We start from the raw sequence: 23257 nt of genomic DNA on the forward strand, positions 1-23257 counted from the left end.
TCCATGTTTCACTCTGATACAATAACTCATGTAGTCAGCTCCTCAAAACATGTTCACACACAACACAGAGCTCCATCCTTCTGGAGACCAAAGTACTACATGATGATGATGTGATGTAGTCAGAGGAGTAAAGACACTGACAGCAGAGTCACAACAGAACAGGTTACATGTTTATGATGATTTAGTTTATTTCGATCAGCAAAATATACAACAATCATAATTCAACAAAAGAAGAAAGTGGCAGACCGAAAGGGTCGAGGCTGAAGCTAACGTGCCCTAACCTATGATTTCTCGAAAAAACTTATTTCAAAGAATCATATATATATATATACACACATACATACATATACATATACATACATATACACACACATATATACATATAAACACACACTCTATACATACACACACATGCATATAAACATAAAACGAAAAACAAAACAAAAAACGTGTCCCCATTAACCGTTGATGTAATGATGATGTAGTAATGAAGGTTACAGGTGAAGCACAGGTGGTGCTGTGACTGGGTGCTAACTGAACGCTGCTTAATAAGAAAAACTCAACTGTCTCTTTATTTTTCAATTGTCAATATGTATTGCCTCGTGGTCATCATATCCTCACTCTTCCATGTGGGAATGTTTAGTTCCAAAATGACCCAAATAAAACAAGTAAATACATGATGTATACAACTATGCTGGAAATTAACCATGAACATAAATATCAGAGGAAATAAACGGCATTAAATACATATGTATCAATAACAGGTATACTGCCATCTAGCGGTATAAAGGTGAACCGTTTACTCTGCGGTGGAAATATAGTCTGCACAGAAACATTACTTTGATTAATCTATATTAGGAACTGTGTTGCATCAAACAATGCAACGATTAAGTGAGAAGGTGATTCTTGCTGTGTAGGCTACATGAATATTAAACTTCCCGTCGTCACCACTGTCGCTAACATATCCAGGTTTAATTCTTTATTCTTTATATTGACAAATTAATATTCTTCTAACGTTACCCTGCTATGTGTTTGCATCGTTAAAATATCCCCGTTTAATTATTTATTCTTTATATTGATTAATTAATATTCTTCTAAGGTTAATACGAATATGTATCACTGGCTTTTATTTTGACTTCATTTTAAGCACTTCCGTTCTATCGTTTTTGGTTTCAGACGGCAGAAACGAAATACGGAGGTGGTATTCCGTTTTTCCGTTTTCAAACGGAAAACGAAAAAACCACGTGATTTCCGTATTCCGTATTTGGAATGAAACGAAAAAACGAAATAACATTACGTACACGGACCGTACACGGACGCTGCGATCTGATTATCCATATTGGATAACCCGGACCACCACCTACTGCAGGGAAAGTGTAAATGTTCCTCATTATTCTATTCTATTATATATGTTGTGCATTTAAATTGTTATTGGATGGCCCTTCCAAAAAAAGATTCAACCAGCCGCCACCACATCTATACAACTAGACATATATCTATCTTTACATCTATCTACACATCTACCGTACATATATCTAAACATTCTAATCTAAACCATCGTGATCCTGATCCTGGTCCAGACCAGTTGGTGGCAGTAATGCGCTGTAACGTAAAAGATGGCAAAGAAGAAGAATGTTACATATTTATCTCGCGAGAGAAAACACTTTCCTGGACAACGAGGCATTTGTTTACTGTACTAAATATGCTGTAAGTATATTGACAATATCTACACGTCGAATAAATGTTGTGCCTTATTCACGTATTTTGACAAAGAGCGGTCCTTCAGCTTGTCATAGTGCCGCAGCCGCAGAGAAGGCTGTCGCTCGGATATGGCGCAGAGTGGGTCGTCGGTTAATTTTTCTGGTTCTCTGACGAGCTCGACTCTTCCTCCGCCGAGGACCCGCATATTCAAAATCATCGTGATCGGGGACTCCGGTGTCGGGAAGACCTGCCTCACCTACCGATTCTGTGCTGGGAAGTTCCCCGAGAAGACCGAGGCAACGATCGGGGTGGACTTCAGGGAGAGGCTGGTCGACTTTGACTGCGAGAAGATCAAGGTGTGCTCTTCGATCAACAGTCTGATTTGTGGGCCACGAGCAGGGCAAATAACAGCGTATCCCTCTTATAGACAACAAGGGGGTAATATCTAGAATGTAGTATTGCCCTCCTAAAAAGCGGGGAGGCATGTAAGGGGAACATATTTGAAAAATCAGTCAAAACGGCAAGCTTGAGATACTGAGGATTTTAGAAATTGTATTTGAATTACTACATTTTTGTGTGGGGATTGGTGTTAAGTCTTAGTTAGTTTTTCTAGATGGTTCTTATTGTCAACACATCGCATGGAAAAAGATCCAAACCAACAATATGTGTTTTAATAGGAATGGCAATTATTGTTTTCAATAATAAATAACAATTCAGTATACTCAACATATCCATTTATTAATGTATTAATCTGTTTTACAAAGTTAGAAAAGGAATAGGATCTGTTATATACATCACGCGATACCCTAAACCCAGGTATCATGATTGTAAAAGATGTATTGGTGCATCCCTTAATATAGGATTAAACTGCTTATCCATTTCCAAACTGTCCCCCCACAGATCCAGCTGTGGGACACTGCAGGTCAGGAACGCTTCAGGAAATCTATGGTGCAGCACTATTACCGCAACGTGCATGCCGTAGTCTTTGTCTATGATGTGACCAATGCTGCCAGCTTCCGCAGCCTCCCAGCATGGATTGAGGAGTGCAAGCAGCACGCGCTGGGCACCGAAGTACCTAGAATCCTAGTTGGAAACAAGTGTGACCTTCAAGACTCCGTTCAAGTGGGCACGGACGTGGCGCAACAGTTCGCTGACGCCCATTCCATGCCCCTGTTTGAGACATCTGCAAAGAATCCAAACAGCCAGGGAGATGGAAGCTATGGCGGAGGAAACAGTGACCATGTTGAGGCTATTTTTATGACGGTGGCCCACAAGCTGAAGTCTCAAAAGCCTCTGGTTTTGAGCCAGCCTCCCGAGGGATCAGTGGGTACCATCAACCTGAGCAGGGGGAGGGATGATGGCGGAGATGGAGCCAGGAGCTGGGGCTGCAGTTGCTGAGGAAGACAACTTCAGCCTGAAGCTGCACAAGACGGAGGGGAGTGAAGGCAAGGAGTTAAGGAAAGTGTGGAGGTCTTGAAAAGAGGAATGGTTCTTGCAAAATGGCTTTACAATCAGCACAAACAGAGATAGTTTCTCCATTAGAAGAGGATACTGTTTTCCCAATGCTATGCTTAACTTTCTAAATTACGTTGACTGGTTTTGAGTTAATATTTACAGTATGGATGTTGTTTTCGACTGCCAAAAGCTATCATTGGTCAATGATGAACTGAAATTAACAAGTGGCCAAATAAGAGATTCTAATTCAGTTTCAATTCACTTATTTTCATGTTTCTTATCAAAACATGTTACATAATAAAAACCTGTTGAATGCATTTCCTTCAAAAAATATGCTCAACGTATTGCATGTTAACACCAACAACTGCCAATCAAGGGAATATTTTCGATGAGTATTGCATCACCATCATGTTCACGCAAGCAGAGCATTCACATGTGGGACCCGCTCTTAAAAACATATTGGTTATATCAGTGGTCATAAACTCTAATTTCTCCAAGCCTTGATTATGCTTTACATAAAAACATGCTTAGCAAGCTCACTGAAGTTATGCAGTTGATTGAGTAGTAGTAAAACAGATTTATACTACTGTAGAACCACATTGGGAAATGGCCGAATCACATCCCGATTCTAATACTTATTGAGACTGAAGGGAATACTCTATCACATTGCTTCCATTTCTAATTGCAGTTGGAAGCTTCTCACTGCTAGTCAGACACTGGTCACGGTTTTGTTCACCGCTTGCTCCAGCTGCTCTCAAGTGGTCAGGAACAAATACTTACCACTGCTTCAAGACACCTACTTTTGATGGAAAGTACCTTTTTGTTAAGCTCAAGTTTGTTTCTGACGTTTCTTCCTTTAAAAAAAAATTCTGCAGTGGGTGGCTACCGCTTTTCCAGCCTCATGGAACAGGTTGTGTTTGCAGCACTTTCACCAACAAACTAAATATTCCATGAAGTTTGGACCATGATGAAATACATTGGTGGCAGTATATTATACTCTACAGATTTAAGTCAAGTGTAAAATTGTCTTATTATTGTCGTTATTGTTTTTTGGATAAAAGAAAAACATCTGATAATGGAAGAGCTTGCTTTCAATCTATGTCATCCGCCATCTTGCTACTAACGTTTACTTCTGTTGTGCATTGTGCAATGCCCTCTGTTAAGGTAATGATTACAACGGTTGTGTTGATCCGATTGCCAGCACCAAGAATTCCTGAATCCTGAATGGAAGATAATTTGGTGGAAAAGTGCTATCAGTGATGGAAGGGTGAAGGGTGTTACAGAAATCGTCTGAATGTTATGATTAAGGATGCGAATGGAATTTACTATTTTATCTTTGCTAGTTGTATGTTTCTATTTCCTTCTATGAAAGGCAACCAAATAGCCAGATGTGTCAACGAGTAGAGATTCGACCTGTGTCGGCTAGTGAATAGAACGGGAAAAACACATACCTCCCATAGCCTGTACGGCTTCGTAGTGTGCACCTCTACATGTACACCATTACTTATCCTGTATGTAAGCTTGTAAAACAACATTTAGCATGTGGCGGACACCATTGTATGATAAAAGCTGACAGCGATTAACCCTCCATATGCCATGATGTCGTTATCACCAGAGGTTGCAGCTTTGGGTTAGTGCTTTTATGTGTGCAGTGGCCACAGCTGGTCCTGTGGTTTCTCTGCTGATCATGCTGCACACAACTATATCAAACCAAACGGCCTTGTCTCAGGACTCAGTGTTCAGATACAAACAGATAAAATATTAAGAGACAGGCTGTGCTTGATCTCTGGGGAAATTTGTTTGAGCCATTTGCTGCTGTCTTCTGTTCTTAAAGTGTCGTGTCACACCAGGGCCGACTATAATGTTGTTTTTCCTTTCCTTCACTGAAGCCATTAACGCATAATGCTAAACGTGTTGCTTATTGCAAATGCCCAGAAAGAAAAATCACAATTTACAGAAGGGTATCAATTTACAAATGAATGAAACTACTCAGGAAAAGTAGTTGCAATGGTTTTGTCATGCACTAAACTACCCTGAACATTTCAAAATGTTGTGATCTCTTGAAAAAAAGTTTTATTTTAAATACACAATATCTTGGATTCATATATTGTGAACATAGCTAACTTGCACTTAGCATTCAGTGAATTAGGCATTCAATTAATTCATGAACATGTATTCAACTCTGGCGAGGTTTAAATGATTTTGGCTACAGAAAGCTTTGGTCAAGAAGAAACCAAGGCCCAAAGTGTTCGGACTAATCAAGAATACAAACAACTTGAATCACAATATTCACTCCATCCAAAGATTAAGAAAGGTGAAGGCAAAGCTATAAGGAAACATAATCCACCCCCCTCTTCTCTGGAATGGAGAAAACAAATAACAAATCTGCACACATGACATCTATTGCTTCTGTACATCTGGGGAGATGGATCCTCCTCTGTTGCTCTCCTAAACGTTTCTCCTTTTTTTTCCCCTGTGAAAGTTTTTTTCCAGTTTTTTGGGGAGTTTTCCTGATCTCATCTGAGGTCCTGGGACAGAGATGTCGTATGTGTTCAGATTGTAAAGTTTTCTGAGGGGAATTTGTGATTTTGGGCTATACAAAATAAATTGAATTGAATTGAAAAAAACTAAAATAAGAATGTGTCAGACAAGTCTCTCTGTGGATGTGTGCCAGGTCATTCTGCTATATGGAAGCAGTTTGGAGGGACCCTCATCCTCCTTGATGCCCTGGTCAGTGGGCTGAGCAGGACAGTTGAAAAGACTGTTGTCACCTCCTGCTGGATACAGGGAATCTGGATCACTCGACTGTCGGAGAAAAACACTGCCAAACACAGCAGCAGCAACTAGGCGCAAGGATTAGTTTGGGAAATGGTGATGGTTGGTAAATAGACTTGCATTTATATAGCGTTTTTCTAGTCTTGCGACTACACAAAGCGCTGTACGTCAACATCCACTCATTCATACAGTCATACACTGGCAGCATCAGGATCTAAACTAATTATTTACATACACTCACACACCGATGGTCAGTATGTTGGGTTTAGAATCCTGCCCATTGACACTTAACCAAGCAGACTGGAGGAGCCGGGGATTGAACCACCACTGAGCTCTGGAGGAGTCCGGGATTGAACGGCCGATCTTCCAATCACAGCCAGCCACAGCTGACCCACGAAACAGTAAAGACAACATTTAACATAAGTTACCTTGCCATGTACAAACCATCTCGGTGTCACCTGGGTCACACTCAGGAACAAGCGTCTCCTGTAAAATATACACAGAACAAAAGAATCACAGCTATGGAGATATAATATATTTTCTACAAAGAGGAAAAAAAGCCTTGCATTCAGTGTACCGTAATCAACAAGATTTTCTTTGTCAAGTGGAAGCAAAACATTAACAAAACACCAAAGAGGTTGCACATTTCTCACAGCATGTCCAGAATAAGAGCATCTTTGTGATTATGGTGTTCAAAACATACGGTTCTCTTTTATCATACAATGACTTTTCAATTCTATCTTATGCTAGGCACGACTGGCCGAACGCTAAAGTTGTGTTGCTTCCAAGAGCATATCATCAGCCAATCACTTCTTCTTTTGTTACATTGTTTCTATTTTAGAGTTAATGGTGAGGTTAGCAGCTCTGTCCTCTTAGATTTGGTGGTTTCCCTGAGATGATATCCGTTGCATACGTGAGGGTTGTGAGTGTTGAGAACCTTGGGGAGTTTTGAAAATGTTGATTTGCCACGAGGAGTCGGCCTATTACGATACAAACGTTTCCTTGTTCCACGTTTGCCAATGTACATGTGGGAAGGGAATATAGTAACAAGTAAGCAAAAATATAACCTTTATCTTGCCTTATTAACAACATAATTAACATGGTTATGTTAGAGAGGAAAGAAGTCTGAGCTTGTGTTTTTCACTATCATACTGTAATAGGTTATGAGGGCTAACTAGCTATGCGTCTCAATACATGAACATTGTTTGTATAGAAAACATTTCATCTGAGACAATCAAATTTAGCGTTTTACCATGATAACATGTGCATATGAGACACTTATCCAACTCCTGGAGCGAGCATTAGCTCAATCAGCTAGCTAGATACAGCTGATACACCCCCTGTGACAGAGGCCGCTTTTTTCTACAGTTATTCTAAATAACTACTTGACAATTGCGTTTGTGCAGTGGAGAACAGACAGCAACAGTAACGTTCTGTTATACCAATCCGGTTCGGGCATCATAGCAGCCACAGCATGGAAGACTACGGCAGCCCACGTAGGCCACGAGAGAGGAGAGAGCCAGGCAGATGGTGCAGGTCAGTAGTATGGTGGCGTTGGCCCCCTTTACCATCCGATGAAGCACCAACGTCTGAGCAAATGACAAAGAATGTAGAAATCCTTCTTCAAGTAGCCCAGTTGTAGATGTGACGATCTGAGAGTGTACATATAGCCTATATCACACATTGAAGGCGCTGGTAGCTTCAAATGGAAATGACATGTGTTGTTCAATCAATCAGCTAGAGTTGGTTCCTCTAGGCCTTCGAAGGCCCGAAGGCCACAGGAGCCAGCTGAGCTAGCAGGCGTGAGCAGCAGGTCTTTTGATTGGATTACAAGGCGGGTCGGCGGGTGGGGCGGGCAGGTAGAAAACTGATAAAGGAATTAATTCGCGGACTACAAGCTGTTTTTTCAACCCACAATGGCGGAAGGAGGAGAAGATGTCGATTTTGGAGCATATACTTGAAATCTGCTGCTGCGCTTTGGTGAACCTGTTTAGTGAACAACGAAAGCAGTGTTTTTTTTTTTTTCTTTTCTCCTCCGTCGCGGCGCGCATTTCTGGCAGGCGGCGCGAGGGCAGAAGAAAAACACATGCTGTTGTGTAGATCGATCAACATCAGGCGGCTGTTTAGTTTAATAAAAAAAAACAAGATGCTATAGAGAAAAATGGCGGCAATTTTTTTTTTTTTTTTTGATCTGATCTACCAATACTACGCCCGTGAGTTGAGTGCCTGAGCCCTGGTCAAAGCATCATAATTCGGTGGGGACTGTGTAGGACCTCACTGAAGGCCCAGGCCCCAGGCCCACGGCCCGCCACTGTATCACATACATACAGTAGGCTACCAGTCAAAAGTTTGGACACATCTGGTATGTTGATGTTTTTTCTTTCCTTTTAATGATGACTATTTTAGAGAAAGCAATAGTATAATTTATACACTAAATGTATTTTTTACATTTGTAATAGTTTTGGCCCCAAAAGAAGAAGAATTACTTTAATAAAATGTATGTTTTGTCAAAGTCCCCACTCCCCACAGTGTTACATACCAGGGGAGACTACTGTAACATTCTATAACAACATTTAGTTGAGTGGACCCCAATAACATGCGTGCGAGCGTGCATGCGTTACCACTTGAGGACTATCGTGGTGGTGGAAGACCTCTTTATCCTCCTCCCCGTAGGTCAGTGTCAGACAGGAGTAACCTGATATAAACACTGCGGCCACACAGGAGAGTCCGGCTGCTACCACCATCACACTCACCTGCAGGGACAGGAAGACAAGTTTGGCAAAAGAAAAGGAACTCTGTACATGATAGTAAGAAAGAGCGAATTTGTGCAATTCTTTTTCTAACTAATTATTCATTTAATTTCTTATTATATTATTATATTGTTTAAAGAATGTAATTCAATTTATGTTAGGTTCAATTTACAAATATGCAGAGAGGAGTCATGCCTTCCTCTATGTAATTTCAAAGTCTTACTGCTGTAGGACACTGATACTGCAGAGAAAATATCAAAGATGATGAGAAATGTATTTGTACATTTTAATTAAATTCAGTTTATTTTGTAAAGCCCAAAATCACAAATTTGCTTCAGTGGATTTTACAATCTAACTTGTGTCTAAAAGTCCAGAAAAATTAAAACAAATAAAACTGTCTTTAAACTATAAATGGCTCATTCTAAAATCACAAAAACACAATGATTCCTTTTTTCTCAGTAATATAAGCTTTTTTAAAAATAATTAGATTTTCCATTTCTGCCAATAGAGCCCCGTAATTGCCACACAATGTTCCTTGAAAAAAATCGCTGTACAATCTCCGTATAGAGTATGATTAAGTTCCGTATCAAGATAGTTAAGAGAAATTACTATTGTTGAATTTTTAAATTCTGTGTTAGAACTAATGATCCTCCAATCTTGGACTCCATGGTTGGGGTTAGGCTTAATTTGGGTTACTGTTTCCAAAAATAGTATTTTGTGAATGTATGCCCTAAGAACAGAGGTAGGAGATCAAAATCATAAAACTAATTCTTGAAAATAAATAAGGAGTGCCAAGACATTATTAATACAGTGTTCGGTCTCGCATATTTACTAAGTGTGTATCAATAGAATGCTTTCTACTTTTGTGAAAAACAAAAATAACTTTAATTACTGAGGAAATTATTCCAAAACTCATACAGGTTGAGGAAACATCACTTACCAGTATGGAGTTTTTCCGTTGGGAGGCAAACAGCGCCAGTACACCTGGAGAGGCCATGACCTAAAAGAAAGTGAGAGAAATGACAAGCAGATTGTTATTACTACAACATACATGTACAGATGACAGGTAAATCCCTTTATATCACATCTCTTCCATGAGTTCCCCACCTAAACACATTCAAGATTCAGGACATTTACTGTTGCCTTTCTCAATTATTAATTAATATATGTATGTGTGTGTATATATATCTATATATATATAAAAAGAGAAGTGCCGGAGTTGAAATGCTGAAATACAGATCTTCGACATATGTCAATTATATTAATAATATAGACAATCGTTATTTTTGTATACATGATTTACACCCAGATTTGGCTAAAGTAGCCCTACGTTAACCCGTATGTTATTCGCCACACAGAACACGGGCACTTCTGGTGGTCATAACGGTCAGTCCCGTTGTGCTCCAAGATGCCGAATGGATCCACTGAATTGATACTGCAGACTTCTGACACAGGATCGACAGCTCACCAGTCCTCCCCACACCGGTGTCCTGGTGGTACTCAGCGGGGTGTCGATGCGGAAAACAGCGTCTATGAACCCACACACCACACAAAGACCCGCACAAGCCAGCTGGAGAATACCGAGGCCGAGCACGCTCTTCTGGTTGAAAATGAAATACCTGTATCGGTCCATCGCCGCTCTGCCGCTACCAATCTCTCTACGGTCAGGGGAGACGGTTTGAGCTCGAGGAGAGACTCGCTTTGATACTTGTTCGGGCTTTGCGCCTGTTTCTGAAACACTTTCTCTCTCCAGCTGTGTGTAACTTCCGGGCCGCAGGTAGAGGTTTAGCCATTAACTTGCTGACGGGCAGCAGGTGGAAACGGGTTTAGAGCCCAGAGTTGAACTCTCAGGCAGTGATGCCCCGCCCCCTACTCTCGCGTTAGGATTTGATTCAATTCAATTCAGTTTATTTGTATAGCCCAATTTCACAAATTACAAATTAGTCTCGGAGTGCTTTACAATCTGTACACATAGACATCCCTGCCCCAAAACCACGCATCGGATCAGGAAAAACTCCCAAATAACCCTTCAGGGGGAAAAAAAGGGAAGAAACCTTCAGGAGAGCAACAGAGGAGGATCCCTCTCCAGGATGGACAGATGCAATAGATGTAATGTGTACAGAAGGACAGATTTAGAGTTAAAATACATTCAATGAATATGACAGAGTGTATGAATAGTTCATAGTAGGCTTATTCCACGATGGAGACCTCCACGATCCATCAGGCAGATGGCGGTGGGGAGGCGGAGTGGACGGAGTCTCAACAGTGGGCGGAGTCTCAACAGTGGGTGGAGTCTCAACAGGACAGTGGCGTCGTCGGTAGCAGGAATTCCACGACCCAGACCTCGATGATCCATCAGGCAGATAGGATCAATGTCGTCTCATAGGGTCCGATGACCCCATGAGACGTGAAGTCAAAAGGACTCCGGGGAGAAAGCAGAGTTAGTAACGTGTGATTGAGAGATTTACAGATGTAAAACATTTAAATACAGGTTTGATAGTTATCATGTATGCATCAAAACCTGTAATAGTTATTCCTTTGAACTGTTGAATGGGGAACATTACACTAGCCTGCTGAAAAATGTTAACTCCAGATACATGAACCTGGCAAAATACATAATACAGTTGCAGCAGATGTATGAACAAATATTTATGAAACTTAAATGATCTTAACTGGATTTTAGCTTAGCTGCCTATCTTTCTGCATTTCATTCATAATACCCTCAGATAGTCTTGGTTTTGATCCTCGCAAAATATAAAAGTACAATTTTATTTGCCATTTTGTCTTCAGCACAGGTGCAGTGTTTTAGTTTTCAAAAAGGATAGCAACATGACATCATATACTATGTTTATTGGTTAACTATTAGTAGTAGATATACAACATTTTTTTTAATTTAGCTTTATTTTGTAGCATATGAACAGATACTCATGTTTGAAAAGTGGAACAAGCTTTGTGTCGGCTTTTGCTGCCATCCATTATTTTCTATCAGAGTCCTTACATTACAAATAAGCCTGAAATAACAGTTCTTAACCAATTTCAGATATTCTGAATGAATTGTCTATATGATATACTCTCATACATGGATCGAGTCAGGGTGAATTAGTTCAAATGGGGTGTGAGCTAGTTTGACAAAAGATAAATGTTTTCCTAAAAAAGTCTGTCAAACTCTACACCTTGAGGGGAGCCCTAAGTAAACTGCAGGTGCTGCATTAAATAATTATAAATAAGTACAGAGAGTGACATTTGGAAAATGGTGAAAGTTGAGTGTCATTTTTATTTCCAGTAATATGTGATAAAGAGAACACTGATAAAATCAGACAGATAATCACCTTCAGCCAGAGACATGTCTCCTCGATCAATATTTGGTTTCTTGCATAGCTCTTCTGTTGCTTAGACCTTTAGGCTTCTATTCCTACCGAGTTGCTCAAGGAGTATTACATTTGAATACCATATAGTGCATGACAACTTCTCAAATGCATATGGTGTGGTTAGCTGCAGGTGATATTGAGTGCCATAATACTGCAGGAGTCTTGTAAGCTAGTACAGTAGAGGTCTGTTTTATTGTCGACAGTAATTCATCTGTATTTTCACAGTTTAGTGGGAGCTGTCGGTCTTTGCTGGAACTCTTTCAGCCCCAGTTTGTACCAATCAGGGGCCTCAGGGCCATTATTCCCAGGCGTCTCGTGATCATAACCATAAGCAACCGTTAGCTCTTCATCTTTCTGCACAGCCCTCAAGGTTCGGACACACTTGATGGGCCCAAAACGAGGGTGGACAAACCTACACAAAACAAACACACAAAAACCATAATGACTTCACTTTGCTTTTAGAATGACACATAATGCTGGACAATAATTCACTATTACCATGAATCAACTTTTCTAATTATTTTGGAGCATATTGTGCCTTTAGAGATTTCACAGTAAAGAGAAAACAGGATTTATTGCAGTTCAATATTTGTATTGCCACAGAAGACAATCCACTAATGTGTACCATAATCCCCAAATATTCACATGTATTATTTTTAGGGCTGTCAGCGTTAACGCGTTAATCTATGCGATTAATTTGGCCGCGATTAACGCACTAAAATATTTTAACGCAATTCACGCAACTTTGTTTACTTCCGGTGTGCGTTTAAGTTTTTGCACTCCTCTGAGTGTCAAACCGCGGCAGTCCGCCTCCTTCCTCCCGTCTGCTCCTCGATATTCACAGAGAAGCAGAGGGCGACATGTCGGTGACGCGGGGCGGAAGGTGCAGGTGACTTTTTTTGTTGTTGCTCCGCCCCGATGCGCGCGCAGACACGCCGGCATGGAGCTCTGTGGCACGCGGGACGGAGAGCCGAGAAGAGTGAACGACACGTCGAGACAGAATGACATGCTGCTGTGTAGAGACGATCAATAACAGACGTTTAGTTTAATAAAAGAACAAAGACGTCTTTAAGAAAAGAACCTTACATTACTTCTGCTGTAATCTGGCGCTATAGAGAACATTACAGGGGGGCGGGGCCTCACCCTGATAGAATGGTGGGGGAAACACTGGGACGTGTCACATGCCTTTAAAAGGTGAATTTACATTTTTTGTAAAATCGAGAAAATGAGCCCAGACTCCAGAGGGTTAACGTGATACATTTGTCAGTTTACCAAGGCCACTTGTTCTGCTGTTGTTCAATGTTAAAGATGACAGGACCAATGGGGTCTCTAATACACCTTTGTTTACTAATCTGGATGTTTCACTGAAGAAACAATTTATCATCCACGATATTAAATACCTCGCTGGCACTTTATAGGTAGGAGCCTCTTTGAAAACACAGCTCTGTGTGAAGTTTTGTCTTTAAAAAAAGATACAATTAAACAAGTGTCTAAAATACACACTGTCTGAAGGGATTACTCGTTCATTTAGAAGATTTAGTCTTGGGAAGAAAAAAAACCTTTTAATCGCGATTAATGAATTTCAAAATGAGCGATTAATTAGTTAATTTGTTTTAATCGATTGACAGCCCTAATGATGTTATTTGTAATACCTAGAGTCTGTATTGTTCTTACTTCTACAAGACATTTACATGGTCAGTACGAGACCAGAAAATGTGTGAGTTTTCAGACCTTTTGTCTAGTTTTTTTGGGGGGTGGGAATCAGGAGATGAGTTCCATTTACAGCTTAGTTGAGTTTATGTAGGCTTAAATTGGTTTGGTTTAATTACATCTAGTAAAATATAAATATGATTAAACTTATTTAGTTGAGTTCAATCAATTTGACATCCTGGATATATCCTTTAAATGCATATGCCTTCTGTCTGCTAGGTATTAAGGGTCAATTCACTTTCAATCGGAAAATGGTAATCTTGTTTGGAAAATGCATGACTCCCTTCCCCTCCCTGTGCTAGACTTCTGACCGCTTGTACTCACGGGTCATATTTGCAATTAGGGATGAAGGAGTGGTTTGCCTTGTGACCAAGAGAGGCACAGTAGTGCTCCGTCTGATCCAATGGCTGAGGGACGTCAATCACTGTATCCTCGTCCAATGAGATTGTGTTCCCGTTCAGTGCCCAGTCTCTGCTGTCCACCTGAGGAGTCCATTTGTTTAATAAAAAACCCCAATGACAAATAGTTTAATAAGTACAACTACTGCAAAAATAATTGGTTTCTAACAGATCCAATACTTTTAGCTAAATATTTCAAACGTGTAGTAATTATATATATATTTCATAATCCATAAAAAAAAATAGTCAGTCAGACACACACAGACACAGACACCCACACAATATAACATGATGAAATAAATACTGTAACCTGCTCATGTATGCGCAAACAGTGAGGAAGCATCATTACAATAAATAACTAGAATGGGCACTCGGTAGAGCGCATACCTTCGCATATCACAAGATTGGGCATTGAATTATGAACATTTTGGCATTAGTTGCATGCCAATTGGACAAAAATGTATCGTGCTATGGTAAAAAAAGAGTTTGACCTTTACATGACCTTGACATTGACCTTTGACCCGATTGATCCCAAAATCTAATCAAATGGTCCCCGGATAATAACCAATCATCCCACCAAATTTCATGCGATTCAAGAACATTTTGACCTGTTCATGACGTTTGACCTTGACCTTTGACCCGATCGATCCCAAAATCTAATCAACTGGTCCCCGGATAATAAACAATCATCCCACCAAATTTCATGCGATTCGGTTCAATACTTTGAGTCCTGCGAAAGATTTTGACCTGTTCATGACCTTTGACCTTTGACCCGATCAATCCCAAAATCTAATCAACTGGTCCCCGGATAATAAACAATCATCCCACCAAATTTCATACGATTCGGTTCAATACTTTTTGAGTTCTGCGAAAGATTTTGACATGTTCATGACCTTTGACCTTTGACCCGATCGATCCCAAAATCTCATCAACTGGTCCCCGGATAATAAACAATCATCCCACTAAATTTCATGCGATTCGGTTCAATACTTTTTGAGTTTTGCGAATAACACGCATACAAATAAATAAATAAATACACGGCGATCAAAACAAAACATTCCGGCATTTTCAATGCGAAGGTAACTAGAACGGGCACTCGGTAGAGCGCATACCTTCGCATATCACAAGATTGGGCATTGAATTATGAACATTTTGGCATTAGTTGCATGCCAATTGGACAAAAATGTATCGTGGTATGGTAATTTTTTTTTTGGACCTTTCCATGACCTTGACCTTTGACCTTTGACCCGATTGATCCCAAAATCTAATCAAATGGTCCCCGGATAATAACCAATCATCCCACCAAATTCCATGTGATTCAAGAAGATTTGACCTGTTCATGACCTTTGACCTTGACCTTTGACCCGATCGATCCCAAAATCTAATCAACTGGTCCCCGGATAATAAACAATCATCCCACCAAATTTCATGCGATTCAGTTCAATACTTTTTGAGTTCTGCGAAAGATTTTGACCTGTTCATGACCTTGACCTTTGACCCGATCGATCCCAAAATCTAATCAACTGGTCCCCGGATAATAAACAATCATCCCACCAAATTTCATGCGATTCGGTTCAATACTTTTTGAGTTTTGCGAATAACACGCATACAAATAAATAAATAAATACACGGCGATCAAAACATAACCTTCCGGCATTTTCAATGCGAAGGTAATAACTGCCTTCCAGTGGTGATATGAATGTGTAATATAGAAACAACATTTGCAATATAAATAAACATGCCATCACTTTCTGAATCTAATTTACATTAATAACAAACAGGCAATAACTAACTATAGGTATCGCATATTATGTTTTGGTAGCTTGCATGTTAGATCGTAAAATAACGTTAACTATAGAATACTGTTTCCCTGCCTTAGAATTATTTGTTCTTAACATAAAGTATATTCAGAAAGTGAAAGCATGTTTGTCGATAATGAAAATGTTATTGAAATTCTATACTTCATTTATATTGCAACATGCGAACGTGCAGGCAGTTAAGAGTTTACCGTGGTGACGCCACCTCTTGCTTTCCCAGCAAGTCTTCAGCTAGACCTTACTCCACAACATCTTAATATTGCAAATAGTTATCAATGCTCTGAATGTCATATATTGCTCAACTTACCTATTAAACACTGCTTATTTATTACCATAAGCTATTTCAAATGTTATTACCTAAGCTAAAGATTTCAATCATGTATGCATTATATTAAGTAGACTATGTTAATCATGTAGTCATTACTTTTAGCCATCTATCTTAACCACTGTTAACCTTTGCATTTACAATTTTACAAATAATTAAAATGTTTATGCTTCCCTGTTCACTACATTATTTAAATTTAATATGAGGATTAAATTTTTTTATCATAGACATTGTAGATACAATTCTTTTTTTCAAAATGAGTTCAGCTACTCCACAAGCCTTGCAGGTCTTTACACAAGCTCTACATATCATACCTCAGAGTGTGTGATGCGAACTCCATTATAAAAAGCCATCACAGTGTCAGTACCAGCGTCCATCTTGGCAAACAGGCCCTCTCCTGCTCCTCTGATCAGAGAGTCTGCCACAAACACCCTGACACAAGGATACAATATGAAGCACAGTCCTGATGTGCTGAGTGCCCACATTCCAATTCTGATGGTGAATTCAGGGAGAGAGATGTCCTTTTTCAGATTTGCAGCATGTACAGTATGAAGCTTACTTACCTTTGACTCTCATAAGGGTCAGGAAGCAAAGCGTGGGTGGTGATACAAGTGGATGTGGACTTGTCGTACGAGTACACAGAACCTTAAAAACAGAGGATGTCATGCTGGTGTCAAGATGTCTACCTACACTGTGATTCAAAGTTGAACAATATTAACCAGGGGGTCTCATTTATAAAACAGTGAGTGAAATCCACACTTAATGTTTGCTTATGTACAAATGAAGAAATGGTCGAACAACACAATATATTCTGATTTATGAAACCTTGCGTACACTTCCAATTTCCTTTTATAAATCCCAAATCAACCTATAAATGTGCATAGCTGGTTCTTCTACATGCCCACAGGCATTGCAGGAACTGCAGCCATTGAAATCACAAAACGTTATGAAAAGTAATATTGTACTCGTTATATGCACAGTAAGAGAAGATTATTGAAAACTAAACGCAGTGTAATGCAGTTCTTTAACACTACTTAACGGTCCTTGAATATTGATATAATATAATTAGCCACTCCACATTTGACCACAAGAGTCGGGAGTTCAGCCCTCTCTTCTTTGATAATATTTGACAACCAAAATGTGTCAAGTGTACCGTTTATACTGGGCCAAATATCCCTTTAAAAAAGGAACAATGCGTAATATTTAGATGGCTGTATTGGCAGAAATGGAATATAGTATTCAGAACTATGTTTTCGTGGATGTATAATGAATTGAAACTAAGAATCGTTATCTTTTCGTTAGCTTGGACAAATTAATCATTTTCTTTATAATAAAATGTATTATAAAGAAATTCTAATCCTGTTCTGAATTGATTTGTTTAAAAACTAGTTTAAAAAACAAACATTATTCAGTCATTGATAAACTGAACCGAGTATTGATAAGTAGTTCCTAGTAAAATGCTGAAGATAACTCTCTACCTCGAGGCCACCGTAGTTCTCAGACATGCTTGGAAAGGGAGGGGCGAGCAGAGGGGTATTGAGTTGGTTGCAATCTGCAGAACACCACTAAATCTTACACACTGGGCCTTTAATATCTCAAGACCATTTATGGCAAACCGTAATATTGCATCTATATGATAAAAACATTGATTTTTTTAAGGAATTTAAAAATAGATAAAACATATATTTGCTTGTTTTACATTTCATAAAAGTTCTCATCTCTTACACCTCAATATCATAACATGAAATAACAAGCCTACACATTATTTGTACCCATTTCTAGAAAGAAGATTTGCATCTCGACAAACAAATGTGGACAATTTCAGGAGAGGACTCTGAACGGATCCATTTACTCCTTACTGTTTGGTGTGATTTCGAAGCGCGGCCTTCCACTTTCGTTGGTGATCAGGGTGGCAAGGCGAGCCTTAATTATGTCTCCATCAACAAAGCTCCCACAGAAAGCCGTGTGTCCATCAGGGTAGATGTATCCTACAGATTCTCCAGTCATCTCCCCATCCACATTCACCTCCCCAAACACACAGCCTCCATCCTAGACGCACCACAGTACACACCAACATGCATAATACAGACAGTTAACATAGACCACTCATTTACTTTACTTCAACTATATGAAGTATATCATATTCCTACCATATTCCTGCCTAACAAGGCTTTTGAGGACATTCATTGCCATATAAATAAGGTATTCATCTTCAGAGGGGCTTGAAGTCATGTGAGAGTGAATTCTCCATACAGGTACTGTGTTTCAGTGAGCACAGCGCTGACTCACAGGGTAGTAGATCCAGCATTCCCCACAGCGGTCGTTGTCTTTGTATTGGCCCTTAAACACCAGCCGGCCCTCTGCATCGCACTCCTGAGCGGGTCCATTGAGCTCTCCATCCAAATATGTCCCATAGAGGACAGCTCCATCTTCGTATGTATACAGGCCCTGGCCCTGCAGACCATCCTCTACATAGAAACCTTCCAGTATACTACGCATAGACAGAAGAAAAGAACAATTAAATTAACTAAAGTCAATCACCTTAAGACAAGTAGGGTCAACATGGAATTATTAATGTACATGTAAACACACCCAGTGCGGATAATATGTTAGTCTATCAACTAACCTTACGAACTAATAAAATATTACACATACCGCTGGATGTATACTATTACAACGAAATACATACAACATAGTATTAGGGCCATTGTTGAGAGTTTGAGTATATAGTTTATTAGATCACAAAATGTTTTGATAATGAGAATATTTTGAGAAAAAGTGGTCTTACTATTAAAAAATGTTGCAATTATTCAATATTCATTTAAGTGGAAATATTTTTTTTTAAAGGTAGATGATATGCGTAGAAGAAAATGTAATGCATCTTGAGATCAAAGTTGTAATCTTCCAAACTTTTTGGGAAAAATATTGATAGGATGCCATTTTCAGAATAAAGTCGGAGAATTATGAGAAAACAGCTGCTCAACAACAACACATGCCAATGTACAGTACAGTCACTAATGTTCCTTGTATTTGGTCTCTGTCCTGTGACAAGCAAACAGCTGTGTTCTGTGCGAGCAGACTTCTGTTACTTCTGGTTGCCCTTATCTGGCAAGATGATCGACTGATCCAGTACATCCATTGAAAAGCAGGCAAGTTCATATTCTTAACTTTCCAACATTCAATAAAATGCGATGCACAAGAACTTTTGCATAAAAAGCCCACAAACACATACAATCAGACTGCTCTCATCTCTTTATTGAAAAGTAGTATTAGAATCAACTTTTTTTTAAAACCATATTGTGATTGTTGAGGTAAACTACTCAGCTGTCTTATCTTTAGAGTACCTTCCATCAAAGAAGAAGAACTTTCCCTTGCCATTCTTCTCTCCGTGGTTGAAGTGTCCTTCAAAACGATCACTGGATGAATAGGTTACTGTGCAGAACCCGTGGAGCTGATCATCTTCATCCACTGGACCTAAACACACACACACACACACACACACACATATATCTCAGTGACCCAAACTCTAATTCTTGAAGAAACTGAACAGAACGTGTTATTTAGTAGCTGGTTTGTAAGTATGACACAGTCAAGGACCAGTCAAGGGCTCCAGTGCTGTATGTCTAGTCGAAGGATCTAGCCAGGAGGCCCCATGATGGTCATGTTGCAAGATCAGCTCAACTCAAGTTGAAGTCTCTGCATCTAATAATTAAATTCCGAAAGGTATCACAGAAAGTATGTTGGGCATTGTGAATTTACTTTGGACGGAAATAAACTAACTATCAGGTAAAGCATGTACATGTTTTATAAGAGGTGCTGGGATGCCTTCATAATTAGTGTCTCCATCATATTGTAAGTCAGCCTAAACCTTAAGTAATCAGAGATTCATTGAAAGACTCTCCATTGTCGCATTCTTTCATTTAGATTCATCCCCAATACAGTGAGTGCTACATATTTAAAAAACTGACATTATAGGACTAGGTGGTGCACATCGCAAATACCACCTGACAAATGCATGTCTAATATTGATTCTTTCAGCTCTGGTTTAGCTCTGGATATGAGGGCATTTCCGGTCCAGTGAATGTTCAAAACGGGGTCCATCGTCACTTCGAGAGCAGCTTTAATCTTTTCAATTTGTCAGGAATAGTATTGTGAATAAAAAAAAAGGTAAACAAGGAGCCATATACTCTCAAGCGTCCCTCATCTTAGCATTTCTACAAATATGTGTTAGAACCCTCTGACTTGTCATGCCAATTAGACATGAAGAGTGTAACGTCATGGGCTCCATGCATTGGATACATAATAGAAACAAATCGCAATAATAGCAGTGTTTAAGCTCTTTGTTTTAGAGCTGGATTTAGAGTGTCACAGTTTAGGCAGGAATGACTTTTGTTAATCAAGAGTTGTCTTTCATAAAAACTATTGATTATATTGGTGGGTCACAGGATTACCCAATGTACTAGTTGACCCTAACGATTCATAAAAACTAACAACAAAAAGAGCAAACGTTTGACCATTTTTGCACCTGTGTGTCCGGTTTTTCGTGGAGGTGACATAACGCTCGTTTCAATCATTCACTTCTACCAACTCAACAGCTCAGGTAAGCAACAGAGTATCCAAAGCACACCTCTTCAATGGTAAGAACCACTATAACCCGGGCCAGCGGGATTCTGATATTACCCAGGCCGCCCTCAAAGCCCGTCAAATGGGGTTCCTGCATAAATAAAGTCCCCGGCGCTGAGAAGTTAACGGCGGGCCTCGCGACAGACTGACTCGTGGAGAGTTACGGAACACTCCGAATCTCAAATCAACCGAGAAACACCGTGCAAAGGCTACGGTGTCGTCTAACAGGGTATACAATAGAATATGTTGCTTACCTTCAACAACCTCTTCTATATTTTCATCCTCGCTGTCCATGCCGCAGGAAGCTGCTGAGACCCACCACGCCACTGTAAGGACTGCTTCTCATGCCCCCCATGTGGCTCATTTTGGACATGACGGGACAACAGGTCCCTCTTTCTGTCCGAAGTTCTCCGCTTCATCCTCAAAGTGTCTCTGGAGACGGAAACACTCCGATCAAACGCACATCATGCTGTATTGTAAAATTTGAAATCAGTAAAATGAGACATTCATCTTGCAGGTTAATCTGATCTGAGAGCAAACTAGAGTGAACCACGTGGTGGACAACAGTGTGGAGACTGGAGAGATTACATCGTCTGGTAAATGTAAAACTTTCTCTGAGGACTCATGAGAATAAAGTGATTTGATAGTCCAACAATCACAAGCGGGATGTGTTTCTTCTAGAATCTAGATGGAAAATAAGCTACACAGTGGACAGTTTGGTGACTGCATATTTCTTGTCTTGCTTAATGTCTTATTTCATTAGTATTGACCATTTTATAAATCCCCAGTAGGGAAACTCATACAGACAACAATAGACATAGTCCACAGTGAAAAACAGACACAAAACAGTTTAAAGAATAAGAATAACAACCCTGATTACATGACATTACACAAAATAAAATATATAAATATATATGTCCAAAGGTACATTATCACATAAATAAAATTCTTCCAATTATTTATTTTTTATGTTGTTATTAGTCTTTATAGTTTCACATTTTAAGATTTCATTAATTTCTCTATATTTCCATATTTTCACTACTTCTTTTCAGTTTAGTTTCAGTCACAGTTTACTATAACAACCCTAATCTGAACAGAAATCGTACTCGGGTTGTTTGGGAGTTTTTCCTGATCCGATGTGAGGGTCTGGGACAGGGATGTCTATATGTACAGATTGTAAAGCACTCCGAGACAGATTTGTAATTTGCGAAAATGGGCTATACAAATAAACTGAATTGAATTGAATTAACGCATTACATGAAATTGTTTTTATGATCAATATAAATCCTGCTGGCAATGTTTCATCACAATACATGTGTAAAACTGTTGAACATTGCTCAATGGGTTCTCAATGGCTGCTAGTTCCAAACTAAATTTGACCTTGAATCAAAGACAGTTTGTCCTAACATTACCAAACCTGCTGGTTATTTTTAATTAAGCTGTTAAAACATGCCCTCAAATGCCAAGAAATATGAATGCAAGCTGCATCATGATCAAACAAGCGCGTGATTGGTTCAACTGAAACTAACTAAAATGGCTTTGCTCCTCTTTGTGAAACTTGCTGCCTGCTGCTTTATTTTGGGCAACTGAACTTCTTCCTTGAAGCCGGAATTGCCTATATTATTATGAATACTATTATATTATATAGGACTATTAATATTATATTCGCAAACATATCTTGCTCTAATGCTCTTGCAAATGGGTCTCCATGCTGTGTAGCTATTTAAGATGCATGCACCAAAGATTCTGTCAAATTGAGCTTTTAGAATAAAGCGTTCAAATGTGTGTTCTGATATTTAATACCATTTATTAAATTATATATATTATTATATGAAAAATATGATTTTGTGTAGTAGTGGCTATATAAATGTAATTTATGGGGCTGATAGATCATTGGAGTATATCATTTTTTGACAATAGTGAAACATTTTGCTTTTGAAAGGCTAAACGTGGTAGAGCAGGGTCGTCCTTCAATCAGAGGATCGGCGGTTTGATTCCCAGCTCCACTAGTCCATGTCGATGTGCCCTTATAGGCAAGACACTGAAGCTCAAATTGCTCCCGCAGTTGTGCCTTCAGTGTGTGAATGTTAGAAAGTCCTGATGGACAGGTGGCACCTTGCATGGTAGCTCCTCCCATCAGTGTATGAATGGGTGAATGATGACATGCACTGTTAAAGAGCTTTGAGTGGTCGGAAGACAAGAAAAACACAATACAAGTATAATCCATTTACCATTTACACCTCTGGCCAATCTGTTAAACAGTATATGGTGGAGAGGACATAGTGGTTTCACTTGTCCAAGCTAGGTAGCGGACACACCACATCCACTGCCAGCC

At 39.5% G+C, this 23257-nt stretch overlaps 3 protein-coding genes across 5 annotated transcripts; 1 reads left to right on the plus strand and 2 right to left on the minus strand.

Moving 5' to 3' along the window:
* The first annotated feature begins 1336 nt into the window (after positions 1 to 1336).
* On the plus strand, positions 1337 to 3473 carry rab33ba (RAB33B, member RAS oncogene family a). 2 transcript variants are annotated; one of them, XM_056439099.1, is made up of 3 exons: positions 1337 to 1707; positions 1787 to 2057; positions 2602 to 3473. In XM_056439099.1, the coding sequence occupies exons 2-3, from the start codon at positions 1830 to 1832 to the stop codon at positions 3097 to 3099; spliced, it is 726 nt and encodes a 241-aa protein (XP_056295074.1). In that variant the 5' UTR covers positions 1337 to 1707; positions 1787 to 1829; the 3' UTR covers positions 3100 to 3473. The 2 variants fall into 2 exon arrangements, with proteins under 2 accessions (XP_056295074.1, XP_056295073.1); XM_056439098.1 differs by lacking the exon at positions 1337 to 1707 and having other exon boundaries at positions 1717 to 2057.
* A 1739-nt stretch (positions 3474 to 5212) lies between these two features.
* On the minus strand, positions 5213 to 11835 carry zgc:113425 (uncharacterized protein LOC541425 homolog). 2 transcript variants are annotated; one of them, XM_056439100.1, is made up of 6 exons: positions 10150 to 11835; positions 9622 to 9681; positions 8553 to 8684; positions 7374 to 7520; positions 6360 to 6417; positions 5213 to 5933 (listed from the first exon to the last, which is right to left on the minus strand). In XM_056439100.1, exons 1-6 carry the CDS (start codon positions 10312 to 10314, stop codon positions 5800 to 5802), a joined length of 696 nt encoding a protein of 231 aa, XP_056295075.1. In that variant the 5' UTR covers positions 10315 to 11835; the 3' UTR covers positions 5213 to 5799. The 2 variants fall into 2 exon arrangements, with proteins under 2 accessions (XP_056295075.1, XP_056295076.1); XM_056439101.1 differs by lacking the exon at positions 8553 to 8684.
* A 100-nt stretch (positions 11836 to 11935) lies between these two features.
* Positions 11936 to 21370, minus strand: setd7 (SET domain containing 7, histone lysine methyltransferase). The gene is made up of 8 exons (XM_056439097.1): positions 21177 to 21370; positions 19644 to 19773; positions 18589 to 18790; positions 18159 to 18348; positions 16863 to 16944; positions 16614 to 16731; positions 14084 to 14241; positions 11936 to 12461 (listed from the first exon to the last, which is right to left on the minus strand). Exons 1-8 carry the CDS (start codon positions 21214 to 21216, stop codon positions 12269 to 12271), a joined length of 1113 nt encoding a protein of 370 aa, XP_056295072.1. The 5' UTR covers positions 21217 to 21370; the 3' UTR covers positions 11936 to 12268.
* Positions 21371 to 23257: the final 1887 nt, after the last annotated feature.

The sequence above is a fragment of the Pseudoliparis swirei genome, chromosome 19, assembly GCF_029220125.1.
Source record: "Pseudoliparis swirei isolate HS2019 ecotype Mariana Trench chromosome 19, NWPU_hadal_v1, whole genome shotgun sequence".
In the NCBI taxonomy this organism is placed as follows: Eukaryota; Metazoa; Chordata; class Actinopteri; order Perciformes; family Liparidae; genus Pseudoliparis; species Pseudoliparis swirei.

What these genes read in the sequence shown, in the direction of transcription:
- setd7 (XM_056439097.1), bottom strand. Translation starts at nt 21,216, where the DNA reads ATGGACAGCGAGGATGAAAATATAGAAGAGGTTGTTGAAG. An exon ending in TTCTTCTTCTTTGATGGAAG is followed by an intron (nt 18,791 to 19,643) that starts GTACTCTAAAGA and finishes GTCTATGCGTAG; the next exon opens with TATACTGGAAGGTTTCTATG. An exon ending in TTCGCATCACACACTCTGAG is followed by an intron (nt 14,242 to 16,613) that starts GTATGATATGTA and finishes TGGACTCCTCAG; the next exon opens with GTGGACAGCAGAGACTGGGC.
- rab33ba (XM_056439099.1), top strand. Translation starts at nt 1,830, where the DNA reads ATGGCGCAGAGTGGGTCGTCGGTTAATTTTTCTGGTTCTCTGACGAGC. An exon ending in TTGACTGCGAGAAGATCAAG is followed by an intron (nt 2,058 to 2,601) that starts GTGTGCTCTTCG and finishes GTCCCCCCACAG; the next exon opens with ATCCAGCTGTGGGACACTGC.
- zgc:113425 (XM_056439100.1), bottom strand. Translation starts at nt 10,314, where the DNA reads ATGGACCGATACAGGTATTTCATTTTCAACCAGAAGAGCGTGCTCGGC. An exon ending in CACCGGTGTGGGGAGGACTG is followed by an intron (nt 9,682 to 10,149) that starts GTGAGCTGTCGA and finishes ACTTTCTTTTAG; the next exon opens with GTCATGGCCTCTCCAGGTGT. An exon ending in AACGGAAAAACTCCATACTG is followed by an intron (nt 8,685 to 9,621) that starts GTAAGTGATGTT and finishes CTGTCCCTGCAG; the next exon opens with GTGAGTGTGATGGTGGTAGC.